A 15,907-nucleotide genomic window follows, 5' to 3' on the forward strand; every position below is an offset into this window, starting at 1 on the left:
TTTATAGTAATTTTATAGTAAAACATATTTTGTAAAATATTTATTTTATATTAAAAAATATATATATTAATAAAGTATATTTGATTTACTGTAAATTATAACTTCCATAACTTTTTCATACTTTCAGTTTTTGAAGTGCTTTCACTTCAGTAATAATCTGCTGATTGTTTTCTTTAAAACAAGACCAAACTTAGGTCTATATTCCAAAGCATTCTTGAATTACAACCATTTAAGTTTGTATAGTGCATTTTAATGTCAATTATCAAAAGGGGGGGTGACAGTTAAGGGTTTTTTAAAGTGAGATAGGCTAACCGAGGATTCTGTTCATGGGCTTTACAACATAACACCCACAACATTTAGGCTAATCAGTCTAAAATTTACACTTTAAAATAGAGGTAAAAACTTGCCTCTTTCACTTTCAAACCTAAATATTAACAGAATATATGTTAGATAGCTACAACTTAAATAAATATCATGCATGTCTGAAGACCGATGGAGCCTTTTGTATGTGGGGGTAAAAGGTTTCAGACTGTGCTTGACTGTCTCTGTTTACTTTATCTGAGACAGGGAGGTCAATTCACTATCAATGCACATCTAAACACACACACACACACAAACACACACACACACACACACACACACACACACACACACACACACACACAAACACACACACACACACACACACACACACACACACACACACACACACACACACACACACACACACACACACACACACACACACACACACACACACACACTCACACACACTTAGTTTAACAACTATGAAAGTCTTTAATGAGCAGTGCTCAAGTCTTCCTTCTGAATCAGATTCAGACATCAAGAAGTGAAGAAACAGTAGACCTACCAGTGTTTATTATACAAAATATATCAAATTACCTGAATAAAAAGTGGTGTATTATTATTGAACTGCAACATTCTATTATTAACATGAGGCAGATTATAGGTAAATGTAGAATTTTGTAATACATTTTTTTTAAATAGCTATTTTTTGTGGCTTCAAATCATTAGTCAGCATTCAGCATGTATTTGTTGCTAAGTGAACCTTTATTTAATGCAATCTGGGTCATATTTATTAATTGTGCTTGTATTTAATTTTTCTTGCTGTCCACACTTGTGTGTCACCACTCGAGTGAAAACTCTAAACCTCTAAAAAGACAGTTCTTTCAGGAAAATTATGTGATTCCTTTGACTGTTTCACTAAACAGACTATTCAAATAAATTCATCTTATATTTTCTATTAATTTTATTCTAACAACATGTCTACATTCTCAGAATATCTGTGTCTTCATTGTTCAGTTCCAAATATGTACTACCCCGTTAAAACCGATTTTACCTTCATTCAGATTTACATCTTTGACTGTATCCAAAAAAACAACATATATCGTTGTTCACATAAATCTCTGTTGCAGCTGGGCATACCTGATTGTGTCAAGCTATTAACAGAGATTAGTCCTCATACAAAAGACAGTAAATTGCCATTGTCTAAGAACTAACAAATTAGCATTGGGTCAACAAAGCCTGTCTCCTGAGGGTGTGACAGACTGGGCTTTCTGAATATTAGTCTTTAAAGTCAATGTAAATTCATAAACTTTAACTATAGCTGCTTAAATGGATAGTTCAGCGAAAAAGTAAATTTTTTGTCATCACTACTCATCCTCAAGTTGTTCCAAACCTGTTCGAGTTTCTTTCTTCTGCTCAACACAAAAGAAGGTATATTAAAGAATGTAGGTAATCAAAATGTTAGCCATTGATGGACATTCACAGTTGGCCATTAAAAAATACTATGGAAATCCATTGCTACCGTCAACTGTCTGGTTACCAACATTCTTCAAAATAATTATCTTCTTTTTTGTTCAACAGAAGAAAGAAGCCCATAAAGGGTTAGAACAACTTGAGTATATGAGTAAGTGAATTTTGTGTGTGTGTGTGTGTGTGTGTGTGTGTGTGTGTGTGTGTGTGTGTGTGTGTGTGTGTGTGTGTGTGTGTGTGTGTGTGTGTGTGTGTGTGTGTGTGTGTGTGTGTGTGTGTGTGTGTGTGTGTGTGTGAGAACGCTCCAGATGGTAAATGTATTTTCTGAAAAACAAAATAACTAGTAATGTGACACCAATTGGCAGATTTTCTGGTTGGATAACAGAACTGGAAGGGAGACTAGAGAGAAAGAGAGGGGAGAGAAATAGTGAAAGTAGGGAAAAAGAGCCCCGTTGGAAAGAGAGAAAGTGAGAGGAGCTGAAAGAGAGCCTGTGGAATAGACAGGAAATTGGAACTAGTTTCAGATTGATCTAAATATCTTCATTCACAACTTAATTTCTAAAAAGCAAAATGTTCACTTCACAATTCTAAAACAAATGCAATTTTTATATAATTTTATTTTTAAAAATAAAATTGTATTCTAAGCAGCCTAATATCTACTTTATTGTATAGTGTCTAAAGTGTTTAGGTGACTTTGAGATAACATGAAACCATTATCATACCACAGCACATGTAAAATGAGACAAACATCTCTGTCCTTTCTAGCTTAACCCTTTTGACATGCTCAAACCTGGTAGTGCTCCCATGCTGAGAGTGCAGGAATGACATGAAATGATATAGTCAGATGGAGCTGAGTTGAGCGTTAGACAGCATTCAAATCTGTCTGCAGATTCTATCATTATCCTGAAGGGTCTGATTCATCTCTGTTTTCTTTATCTGATTCTCTGCATGGTTGAGAGTCCTAAAAACACATTAGCACCTGAAGGCCTATCCATCAGAAAATAATCTCATGGGCTGCGTCCAAAATCACATTCTCTCTGAGTACTTCTTTTTACTTTACAATCATTCAAAAGTATGTTATACCGCATGAATGTATGAACATAATACATCCGTAATGCTGTCAATTTCATGGGATCTGCATCAATTGCATCACTTCACTATTTACAACTTCTCTCCCTTGAACTCATGGAATACTAAAGTGTCCATGGATGCACACTTCAGAATCTCCCTTGAAGTAGGTAATTGCCCACTGTTTTTTAAATAATTTGAATTCAGACATAATCTTTTCACATACTGTTTATCGCGAGGAAGTGTGCATATTCGGAGGCAGTAACAATTTTTTTCTTGAATAAACAGCCTTGCAGTCAACAATTGTTGTCATTGTTCTGTCAGATTCTACAGCATGTGTATTTTGTGCTTTTGTGTGTGCAGGACATTGGCAGGTATTTAAGAGGGAATTTGGCTTAAGCTGGGTGAGCTGTATGTTAATGTTCTTCATTAGTGTGCCTGTTATCAGATAACTGAGCCTAAGAGTCGGGAGGTTGTTAAGATGACAATGGGTCAAGCGATGGGGGTCCACCCCAGCAATTAGACAATCTGGTTGGGCCACCCTGCAGGAGCAACCCCCCTGTGCTGCGTGTGTCTGGTAGTAAGGGTTAATGACGTTTCCAGATATGTTATGACTTGTCTTAGGGTTTTCCATCTTTAAGATGCCACAGAACCCCAGACATGATTGTTCTCATGCAAGGGACCCCAACACTTTAAAGAAATTAAATCATCAATACGTTATGACAACATATGTTTTACATGCTTTAAGTCATCAAAATAAGTTTTCAACTTTTATGCAAGATTCAACAAATTTTTTTTATTCAGTTTAATATAATTGAAATTGAAATGACTTAAACATCGTTGATTGTACTTAAAAATTTAAGGCATCAACAAATTTTTTCTACAGTGCATCCTACTATTTTAAAGGCTATATATTGTATTTTCATGAATAAAGACCTATATGCAAATAATAAATCTACTTGGGGGGGGGGGGGGGGGGGGGGGGGGGGTCATATTATAAACATGAGTACTTTGCTATTATATGTATTGTTTAAATTATTTTATTTATTTATGGTTTTATTTTTTTAATCAAATGTAGTAACTTATTATTATTTCTATACATTTTTACTTTTTTTCAACTTTTCAACAAGCCCCCAAGCACTCTAAAAACTAGAGTCATGTCAAAATGACAAGCCAACTTTTATTTGTTTCTTTTATTTGTCCCTTGTATAGACTATTTATAACTTTTTATAGCTTTTTATATAACAGCTGTTGTAGCTATAGGAATTATTTTTTTACCTTTAACATTATGTTACTAAAATAATTTGCATAATTTATTTTAAATCAATATGTTTTTATTTAGATACGTACTGCAGTGTTAAATTATTGCAGCATGCTTCAGTAATGAACTGTTGACGACCCGTACATCAAGTTGGCGACTGAAATCACGTTGTTCTTGGACTTATCGCGATATCTGCTCCAGTCAGCTGACATGATTGTAGTCCTCCTCCTCATGCTAGGGAGGAACATCAGGAACGTATAACGATTTCCCGAAACAAATATGTTTACCACTAAACACACAAACAACGAATGTTTAACGTGGACTGTTGGATGATAACCCAATGAAAATATGGAGCACATTATAACGCCAAAGGTAGGTCTGAATTTGATCAACAGCGGTAACTGTTACTCGTGTAAAGTTGGCAGATCTCATGTAATGTCAGACTCAATAACCCTCGATAGGTGTAAAAACATGCAGAAGGAAGCGTTTAAATTAGTTGTTTAATACGATTCCGAGCTTTAGTATGCTGTTAAATTCATCCAATGCATTTTAAAGTTGTTTTTTGAATGTAACGCATCTAATTAATCTGAATGGACTTTGAGGGTGTTTTTAGTTGGCACTTCAAAGTTCCACTTGTAAGTTTTCTCAAGTGAACCTGTAGGCAAAGGGAGAGGAAATTATTCTATGAAGCTTTTCAGGGTTTTCCAATCTTTTAGATGCCAAATGATCATACTTGTGTGAGGGACCCTGCTCTAAAATTTAAAAGGCATGCCATCTATGTAGTTTATTGTATAAAGAAATGTGCATATCCAAGATGTGCAGTATGGGGTTCAGACCAGGATTGAGAAGTAATGCTGTAAATATGTTTATTTTGTTCCATATCATTATATGGTCATATTATCGTTTTTAAAAGTATTAAAATATAATTGCTGCACCCTTTTGTATTTTGTGTGTGTTTGAGGGATCAGCTCAAAGGATGTCGCTTGTTGAATCAGCAGTACCGCAGGAACTGTGGTCTACATTAACAGCTAACAACTCTGCTTAGATCTGCTCTTCCCGCTCACAGAGAATTATTAGTTTGAATCTTGATCAATATAATCCTAATTTGACCTACTGTGGCTTAACTTGAGTTTCATGGCATGCAGAATCACAGGATCTAACCTGTTCACTTTATGGACACAATAGAGATCTCACACCTGACCAGCTTCATTTTGCTATCCTAAAGACCTGAAAAGATTTTTCTAATCAGTTACTGAAAAGATTAGTTGTTCATCAATTATAAACAATCAGAATACATTAGACTTTGACTCATAATAAAATGTTCCTTCGTGCTGAAGTGGCATCTTGTGTTACAATTGTGTTTCATCGCTTGTTACTCAGTAACCGAAATGTCAAAAGTGCAGAGAAGGAGCAACAGGATGTGCTGACAGTAGACTTAAGAGGTTCTGTAGGATTTCCTCTCCATTGTGTTAAACATAGTCTGGATGATGGGTTTTGCTCCCTGAGGGGCACATCCAAACCCAACAGACGTGATTCTGTCTGCTTAACCCCTTCAGTCATTGGCTAGTGCTTTGGTCATTAGTAGAAGACCATTTAGTCAATAATTCTGCGCTAATGCTTTTCTTAATGATTTTTTTTTGCAGGTGGAGTATGTGAAACTACTGAACAGGTACACTCAAAAGTCATCAGCTCTGGGCACTCTTTACTTGACTGCTACTCACCTTATCTACGTGGAACAAACCAACAGCACACGCAAAGAAACATGGGTAATGTAGGCAAGTGGGAACAGAATGTCATGGGCTGCATCCGAAAATCACATACTCTGTTGAGTAGTTACATTATTTTGAATAAGTAATCACTTCACAACTGCTAAGAAAGTATGTTCTATGTTGTGTGTGAATGTGTTTAGTATGAATGTAATCCGGATGTACTATATTCGCCATGTTGTCATTATCATGTGACCTACCTGAGTCAGTTGTGGTGCTTCACTGCAATTCACAAAATCATCTCCCATGGCCTCATGGGATAATAAAATGTCCATCATATGCACACTTCAGAATCTCGCCGGATGTAGTAGGTCATCTGTGTACTTTTTGCCTACTCTTTTAGGAGTCCTGTGAATTCGGACATACTACTTTTGTTTCTCGCCTGATTTGCGATGCAGCCATCTCTTCCACCCTAGGGTGTATGTTGTTGAGTCTTTTAGAAACACACATCTAGATATGTCTGATAACACTGGTTATATTTCAATCCTGTGTGTTTGAAGGTGCTGCATCATCACATTGCGTCAGTAGAGAAACATCCTTTAACCACGTCTGGTTGTCCGCTCCTGATCCGCTGTAAAACCTTCCAGATGCTTCATCTGCTGTTCCAAAGAGAGAAAGATTGTCAGGATGTCTATCAGTCAGTTTTGCGCCTTTCACAACCAGGTACACACACCGCACACATTCTGGTGGTTTGCTGCATTGGCATGAGTAAAGTAGGCATTTATGAGATTTCCTTTTTTATTTTTGAACTGATAACCCACAGAAAATCAAATGTTTAAGTATGTAAGACACGAAAACACATGAACATGACAGTGTTATTTAAGTATTATTTATATACTATGTATTATAGTATTTATTAATATTTTGAATTTGGTTTTATTTTATATTTTAATTTTAGTTTAAGTTTAGTATTTATGTGCATTTTTATTAGGTTTATAAAATTAATTTTATTTAACTTTTTTTTTTTTTAGTACTTCATATTAAACTTATACTTCAGTTAGTAGTAATTTTGTTAGAAAGGTTGCAGCTTTAATTTTAAAAAATTTGACATTTTCATCTAATATTTATATTTTATTTTAGCTTTATTTCAGTTAGCGCAAACAATTCTGAATCAACAACATACTTATGAATGTAGTGACAGTGAAGGACTGGCCCAGTAATGACATACTTATGTAATTTCAGTCAAAGAAGATGAGCTTTATGCCTTTCTCTATAATCCACATCAAAATGAGGAGGACAGGAGACGGGGTTGGGAATTCATTAGTTTGGCAAACGACTTCAGCAGGATGGGTTTGTCAAATGAATATTGGGAAATCAGCCACCTCAACAAGAACTATAAGGTACCATAGTAAACATAGTTAAGTGTTCATGCATCCTGTTTAGGACCATTTAAAGGGATAGTTCACCCAAAAATGAAAATTCTGTCAGTATTTACTCACCCTCATGTTGTTCCAACCCCGTAAGACCTTCGTTCATCTTCGGAACAAGAATTAAGATATTTTTGATTAAATCTGAGAGCTGGATCACTCCTCCATAGGCTTCTAAGGGATTGAAACTTGCCAGCTCCGAAAAGTTATTAAAGACATCGCTAAAATAGTCCAAGTGACTACAGTGTCTCAATCTTAAAGGATTAGTTCACCTCAAAATGAAAATTTCCTAATAATTTACTCACCCCAATGCCATCCAAGATATCCGTGTCTTTCTTTCCTCAGTGGAAGAGAAAATAAGTTTTTTGAGGAAAACATTTCTGGATTTGTCTTTGAATAATTGAATTCAATGGCAACCAGCGTTTTGAAGTCCAAATCAATGCAGTTCAAAATGTCTTTGAAGTGCTTTAACAGTCTGTGCACGATCGCAGCTGAGGAGGAGGGTCTATTCTCGCGAAACGATAGGTCATTTTCAAAATAAACAAAAAAACAATATATAAACTTTTTAACTACGATTGTTCGGATTTAGCTGATCTGCAACGCGCCGGGAACTACGTCATCACGTTGAAAGGTCAGACTCGCCGGCACCGGTGGAAGTACCGCCCCACTCGACCGTGCGAAGCATAGACATCTATATGATGTCTATGGTGCGAAGGAGGATAGTTCAAATTGTATTGGCCGCTTTGAAAATAGTGGGGCGGTACTTCCGCCAACGCGGCAACATCGACAGTGACCTTTCAACATGATGACGTAGTTCCCGGCACGTTGCAGATCACATCAATCCGAACAATTGTATTTAAAAAGTATATATATATTTTTTTTTTGTTGAAAATGACCTATCGCTTCGCGAGATTACACCCTTTTCCTCAGCTGCGATCGTGCACAGACTGTTAAAGCACTTCAAAGACATTTTGAACTGCATTGATTTGGACTTCAAAACGCTGGTTGTCATTGAATTCCATTATTCAAAGAAAAATCCACAAATGTTTTCCTCAAAAAACTTAATTTCTCTTCCACTGAGGAAAGAAAGACATGGATATCTTGGATGGCATCGGAGTGAGTAAATTATTAGGAAATTTTCATTTTGAGGTGAACTAATCCTTTAAGTTTATTAAGCGACAAGAATACTTTTTGTGCGCAAAAAACAAACAAAAATAACGACTTTATTTCAACTGTTCATTTCCTTCTCTGTGGGACTATTTTAACAATGTCTTTAATAACTTTTCGGGGCTGGCAAGTTTCAATCCCTTTAGATGCCTAATGAGGAGTGATCCAGCTCTCAGATTTAATCAAAAATAACTTAATTTGTGTTCCGAAGATGAACGAAGGTCTTATGGGGTTGGAACAACATGAGGGTGAGTAAATACTGATAGAATTTTCATTTTTGGGTGAACTATCCCTTTAATATTAATAAAAAGTGATAGTAAGGACTACATTGTTATTTATCTATTTCAGTTGAAAGCCACACAACTGTTTTTAACATGAAAATAATAAGACGCAAGGACCAAATCAGCATATTAGAATGATTTCTAAAGGATCATGTGACACTGAAGACTGAAGTAATGATGCTGACAATTCATCTTTGTCATCACAGGAATAAATTAAATTTTAGAACAATAATTTTAATAAATTGTAATAATATTTCACGAAATTACTTTTTTAAAAATATTTTTTTATAATTGATCAAATAAATGGTCTTGGTGAGGATAAGATACTGATGAACAAATCTTGCGGACCCCAAACTTTTTAACTGTAGTGTATGCACCCAAAACTTGATCAGAATTTTTTGTTTAAAATTTGACCAATCTTTATAATTAATTCATTTATAAATTGTGTTATATTATAATTATTTTTAATGTTTTTTTTCTGTCTCATAGATCTCTCAAAAATGTCCCTCTGTCTCTCTTTCACATAGATCTGTAGCACTTATCCATCTATCCTTGGACTCCCTAAAAGTGCCAGTGTTGCTACGGTAACAGGCAGTGCCAAGTTTAGGAGCCGAGGGCGATTGCCTGCTCTGTCTTACTATCACAAAGATACAAAGGTGTACAAGCGCATGGCATGCACTTTATAAATGCACACAATGGCTCTGTTCCACAACCTAGTGGGCTCCCCACCTAGAGAGCATTTTAAGGCATCATAGGCACACTCCTGACGCGAAGGCTATTTCATACAGCTGACATCTTAATTATGCTGCTGTCTAAGACAAATGGCCAAATTCTAAGAAAGCATTGTATGTATCCTTAAAGGGATAGTTCACCCAAAAATTAAATCGTTCTGTCGTTAATTACTCACCCTTATGTCGTTCCAAACCCGTAAGACCTTCATCTTCGGAACATAATTTAAGCTTTCTAACCCCCCATAGACTGCAATGTTATTGACATCGTTAAAATAGTCCATGTGACTACAGTGGTTCAACTTTAATGTTATGAAGCGACGAGAACACTTTTTGTGCACAAAAGAAAAAAAAGTATTATTCAACAATTTCTTCTCTTCTTTGTCATTCTCCGATGCTGTTCACGTGAGCACCACGACACATGCGTGTAATGCTGACTCTGTAGCCGGCCAATAATGAGCCTGCATTCTGACGTAGAACCCAGAAGTGCTACACTGTGTTTAAACAGCATCAGAGACTGACATGGAAGAGAAAAAATTGTTGAATAAAGTCGTCATTTTTGTTTTTTTGTAGACAAAAAGTATTCCTGTCGCTTTATAACATAAAGGTTGAACCACTGTAGTCACATAGACTACTTCAACAATGTCTTTACTACCTTTCTGGGCCTTTGAAGTGGTAATAACGTTGCATTCTATGGGAGGTTAGAAAGTTCTCAGATTTTATTAAAAATATCTCAATTTATGTTCCGAAGATGAACTAAAGTCTTACGGGTTTGGAACAACATGAGGGTGAGTAAATAAATGATGACAGAAATTTCACTTTTGGGTGAACTAAACCTTTAACAGATAATGGAGTCCCAAAATGCACCGCAACAAACTCATCAAATTCATCAAAGATAGCTGACAAAGTTTAGAGAAAAGCTTTTTATAATTATATACATGCATTTTCCAGCCCAAAAAAAAGATCATTGTTAGGCTTTAAATGGGCAAATGCTTGTCAATGATTGCATCATTATTGCAGTGATTAATATGTTTCGAGCATGTTATATGTTTGCCTACAGTTCTTCTAACCGTAATTAATGGAGTGTGTAGCTTTTCATTTCTTAAACAACCATGTATAAAGACGCATCATGGCCATATTCCAGGATGACAATGTCAATATGCATAAGGCTCAAATTGTGAAAGATTGGTTAGGAGGGAGCATGAATGTTATTTCCATCAAGGGGTGCATCAAATTTTGGTCAAAATCTTGTATTGACAATGCAAGAGTCAAGCACTCTGTAAAGTCTACTAATTTAAGGTCTGGACTTTATCATGTGTGAAAATAATCCTTCATGCTCACTCTCAACCAATCTTTCACAATTTGAGCCTTATGCATCTTGACATTGTCATCCCGGAATATGGCCATGATGCGTCTTTCTACATGGTTGTTTAAGAAATGAAAAGCTACACACTCCATCAATTACGGTTAGAGGAACTGTTGGCAAACATATAACATGCTAGAAACATAATAATCACTGCAATAATCCTTTTTTTTTCTTTTTTGACCGGGCAGTCTATTTTGTACAATACTGCAAAATTATTGAATAGTCCAATCTATTTAATACATTTAAATGAATAATTTATAGGTAGATTAAACCTAGATAGTAGACAGCAAAATTACTTGCTATGCTTTTTAACAGCTAATTTCACACAGTCGACTTATCGCATTTTTACAGTTTGCACCATGTTATAAAATAACATAAATACATCAACACGTTTATCAACATCTTGTCTGTTCTTTGTATTTTGTGTGACTTTCTTGCAGGCTGCGATCTGTCGCTGCAGTCAGCCTTTGTCAGGTTTGAACTCTCGCTGTGTAGAAGACGAGCAGATGCTTCAGGTCATCAGCCAAGCAAACCCCAACTGCCCTTTTATATATGTAGTGGACACACGGCCTAAGGTGTGACCTTTAACCTTAACCTTTCTATATACGTTAGTGGACAACTCATGATGGGACTTGTAAATGTTTATCTTTAAACATTCAACCCCAACTGCTCTGGCATATATGTAGGAGTCACATAGGTGTCATGTGTAATCTTTCACCCTCTGACCCCAACTACTCCTCTATTTATGTAATGAACATTTACAGAATCGGATTAGTTAACCAATACATTCTGGTCATAGAGTTTAGTTATGCAATATATTTTATTTTTGTATGTATTGCAAATATTGTACATGCTGTTCTATTTATTGTTGCCCATCTCATGTTTCACCAATATAACTAGAAAAACAACATATTATTCCTTTCCCTATTCTTTTAGTGCGAAATAACTGTAAACCATTACCTGATCATCTGGAGAAACGTGTGCATGTATTTATACACGTTTTTTTGTCTTTGTCAGTTGAATGCAATGGCGAACCGTGCAGCTGGTAAAGGCTATGAGAATGAGGACAACTACTCCAATATCAGGTTCCACTTCCAAGGAATTGAAAACATCCACGTCATGAGAAACAGCCTGCAAAAACTACTGGAGGGTGAGAGGACAAGCTTTTTCATTTGTACTGGTATATGCAATATTAACTCTATATAAGCTAATTACGCTTGTGTTTGCAACTTTATGCTCACTTGAGTGTTGGTTGTACCTTTTAAGCCATTAGTAGATATAGTGATGGTTGGTTGTACCTTTGTTCTTTACAGTGTGCTCTATGAAATCCCCTTCCATGAGTGACTATCTGATAGGTTTGGAGAATTCCGGCTGGCTGAGGCACATCAAATCTGTGATGGATGCAGGCGTGTTCCTCGCCAGGGTACTGACCTCAAATCTATAATTGCATGGAGAGACACACCAACCGAAATGATCAAGTATTTCTGATTTACTCTGTCCTTTTGTTTGTGTTATAGGCTGTCTGTGAAGAGAGGGCGAGTGTGTTGGTACATTGTTCTGATGGATGGGACAGAACGGCTCAGGTGTGCTCTTTGGCTTGCATACTGCTAGACCCATACTACAGAACCATTAAAGGCCTCATGGTAATGAGCTAGTAACCTATAACCTCTACACTCAACACAGCACTCCTAGAATTTTAAGTGCACGCTCACATTTATGTCACTGTTAGGCAGGTCATGGCTTCGCTAAATAAGTAATCAACTATTTCTGTGTAACTAACTAAATATATACTGCTGTTCAACATTTTAGGGTTTGTAAGATAAAAAAATACAATAAGACAGTAATATTGTGATTGTATATTACAATTTAAAATTAACTGTTTTCTATTTTTATAAGTAATGTGAAATGTGATGGCAAAGCTGAATTTTCAGCATCATTACTTCAGTCTTCATTCTAAAATGCTGATATGATGCTCAAGAAACATTTCTTCTTCCTATTATTATTATCAATGTTGAAAACAGTAGTGCTGCTTAATATTTTTTGTGGAAACCATGATACATTTTTTTCAAGATTCTTTGATGAAGAGAAAGCATTTTTACAGGGTCTTCACCGTCAATTTGTTCAATTTAATGTGTCCTTGCTGAATAAAAGTATTCATTTTTTTATCAAATCTTACTGACTCCAAACTTATGAACAGTAGTGTATATTAAAAGGTAAAACACCTAAACTTATAGAAAAAATGTATGGTCTTGACTGTCTTGAAAATATTTATCAAAAAGCAGACTGAGGGAAATTCATTCATTATTTGACTTTTTAAAAAAAATTTTTTACAGGTTTTAATAGAAAAGGAGTGGATCTCTTTTGGTCATAAATTTAGTCACAGGTAAGAACTTTCACTGCTGTTACATGAATTGTTAAATAATCCTTAAAACAGTATCACAGCGTTTAATAACAGCAATTGTAAATATTATTTAGCAGTATTATTAATTTTAAATAATATTAAAAGTGTTACATGTAATAATTACCTTTTGTATACTATATAAAGGCTGACTTTATTAATGGTGATCTCTGTAGCCGTTATTGTCAATAACTGGTCAGTTTTTTGTGACATCATGTGCTCACTTGTATATACGTTAGGTGTGGCCATCTGGACACCGACCCCAAGGAAGTGTCTCCGGTGTTCACCCAGTTCCTGGAGTGCGTGTGGCAGCTGTCAGAACAATTTCCCTGTGTGTTTGAGTTTAATGAACGTTACCTCATAGAAATACACAATCAAGTCTACGCCTGCCAGTACGGCAACTTCATCGGCAACTGCCAGAAAGAGCGACTGGAAATGAGGTGAGGATAGAATTCACATACACACACTTATTGATTTAAAAAAAATTAAAAAATCAGTCAGCATTTAATGTGTGTGCTTCAAAATTAAAAGCAAATATTTTTTGATTCGGACAGAAGTGACATCAACCATACTCTGCTTGTTTGTTTGTTTTCAAGTCTGGAATGATTTTAAATGCTTTGCTTCAACATTCTGTGTGTTATTTTAGGTTGCATGAAAAAACTTTTTCATTGTGGACACATCTTCTGGAGAACCAGAATCAGTATCGAAACCCCTTGTACCGACGTACAGTAGAGAGCACACTTCTCAGACCAAGCACTTTACCCCTGCACTTCAAGTATGAATACACTCTTGAACACATGAACATTGAATGAAATTAATGCAATTTCTGTAATGTCTAGTGTTTACTGAATAGTTTAGCACCAAAAGCATGGTAAAAAAATATCACTGATGTACTCTATCAACACAGTTTCAATGAAGTGCTGTATTGTGTATGTGTGTTCCCCAGGTTCTGGTGTGGGATGTATAACCACTATGACAGAGGCATGCACCCAAAACAGTCTGTTCTAGACCAGCTGCTGTCCCTCACACAGAAGCAGGTAGAAGGAGAAAGAACCATGACTGAATTACAGCGAGTAAGTGGGGTTGTGGGATTTGCAGTTTTTGAGTGGAGAGGTATTTGTTTGACATGTCACTGTCTCCCTCTCCTCCATTTACAGCAGCTGGCTGTTGCAGATGGAGTTCTCTCTGATCCATCTGGACCAATCAATGCACCTGCAGAACAGGACAGTCCAAATGAGAACACTCCCACTGTTCCTGTTGTCCAATCAAACGGAAGCTGTGCTCCTTTGAGTAATGGCGACGGAGAGGAGGCGGGTCCAGGAGCTGAGACGTGCAATGAGAAAGAAGGGGCAGAGCCTGCGGCCACCGAACACGATCTGACCTCCTCTAAGGACGAATCTGTTTCTGTGGAAACAGAACATTCCAAAGAGGACGTACAAGAATCCCATTGAGTCTCCATAGTAACAGATGGGAAATTTTTTGACTGAAACCCCAACGAACAAAAGTCCAGAGTATTAAAAAGATTCGTGCAGTACTCTTTTCACAATTGAGGCTGCCATAATAGGAAAAAAGTCAACACACCAGTTTGTGATTGTGTATCATTGTACATAAGATTTGTAATCAAATTGTAAACAAATTAAATTTGTATTATTTTACCCTATTATATCTGTTCTGAACATTCCTTAAATGTTCTATACATTTTTGTGGACTTTGTGTTTGTTGGCCTTCAGACAATGAGGATTGAAGCTACATGCTTTGATCATAGGCAATCAGAATAATTTATGATTTGTTTAAATGCCATTCTGATCATATTTGACCTTGTTTCATTGGAGTTGTTTTGAACTGTAGTTTTTTTTAATGTCTTTCTTTTAATATAATATATGTAATATGTGTAGTACATTTGAAAAACCAGACCCTGATACTGATTTATTCAGACACACAAGCAGCTGTTGTGAGATTCAGGTAGATAAAGGGAACACACTATTAGAAAACGGGTCAAATTGATTCACATTTTTTTTTTTTTTGCGCAAGGGCGTAGTATTATTTTTGTGGTTTTCTATATTGCAAACACTGTTTATTTTGCATGCAAAGAAACAGCTTAAAAATGCTGCTGATTGATTTCAATTGGATGCCGAATTGTTAAAGCCTAGCTCTTAATGCCAAACAAATCATTTGATGCACATAAAACAGTTGATGGTGGGCCTTCTAGAATATTACTTGTGTCCTTTTGTCCAAGCCTTTTGAATACATTGCATATATAGTTTTGCAAAGCAATATTGTTTTTTATTTTTTCTACTGGATGTGTAAAATTAGTGTATTGCTTGTGTATGTGGAAAAAATTTGACAGCTTTAGTTCTAGTTCTTTAATTAAAGTTCTTGAAGCTTGCTATGGAGCTCCAGACAGGCTTTTCTTATTATGTGAGATTCAAAATCAATGTGTTTAAAAATGCTTCCTTCATTGAGAAGCATTCGTTTACAATATTATTGTTCGATTAAATTAGATTTTTTTTAAATTAAATGTTCAGCAATAGTCAAAAGGTCAGTGATGTCACTGAAAATGGCAGCCTGTTGGTTACATTACATCTATTTTAAAATTTTTGCTGTGTAATTACATCATTTTATACACTTGTTTTGATCATTGCACAGTTTTGTACCTCTTTTGTACACCGTTCAATTTAAATGGATATTTTATTTAAATAAATATACATTTTTAGTTAAAATGTGCATTG

At 35.8% G+C, this 15,907-nt stretch overlaps 2 protein-coding genes across 4 annotated transcripts in view; both read left to right on the plus strand.

The window, feature by feature from the left end:
* The window catches only part of amer1 (APC membrane recruitment protein 1), a 150,732-nt gene that overhangs the window by 120,307 nt on the left and 14,518 nt on the right, over positions 1–15,907 (plus strand). The window lies entirely within an intron of this gene.
* On the plus strand, positions 4,300–15,898 carry mtmr8 (myotubularin related protein 8). Of its 3 annotated transcripts, none has more exons than XM_077241242.1 (14): positions 4,300–4,477; positions 5,749–5,871; positions 6,372–6,534; positions 7,054–7,211; positions 9,214–9,342; positions 11,221–11,355; positions 11,798–11,930; positions 12,094–12,203; positions 12,298–12,423; positions 13,114–13,163; positions 13,418–13,618; positions 13,825–13,953; positions 14,125–14,251; positions 14,336–15,898. In XM_077241242.1, exons 1-14 carry the CDS (start codon positions 4,454–4,456, stop codon positions 14,627–14,629), a joined length of 1,902 nt encoding a protein of 633 aa, XP_077097357.1. In that variant the 5' UTR covers positions 4,300–4,453; the 3' UTR covers positions 14,630–15,898. The 3 variants fall into 3 exon arrangements, with proteins under 3 accessions (XP_077097357.1, XP_077097358.1, XP_077097359.1); XM_077241244.1 differs by having other exon boundaries at positions 4,324–4,477; positions 5,749–5,880; XM_077241243.1 differs by lacking the exon at positions 9,214–9,342 and having other exon boundaries at positions 4,318–4,477.

The sequence above is a fragment of the Siphateles boraxobius genome, unplaced genomic scaffold (genome assembly GCF_051911475.1).
Source record: "Siphateles boraxobius isolate OS27281-9 unplaced genomic scaffold, OSU_SipBor_1 24, whole genome shotgun sequence".
Lineage (NCBI taxonomy): Eukaryota > Metazoa > Chordata > Actinopteri > Cypriniformes > Leuciscidae > Siphateles > Siphateles boraxobius.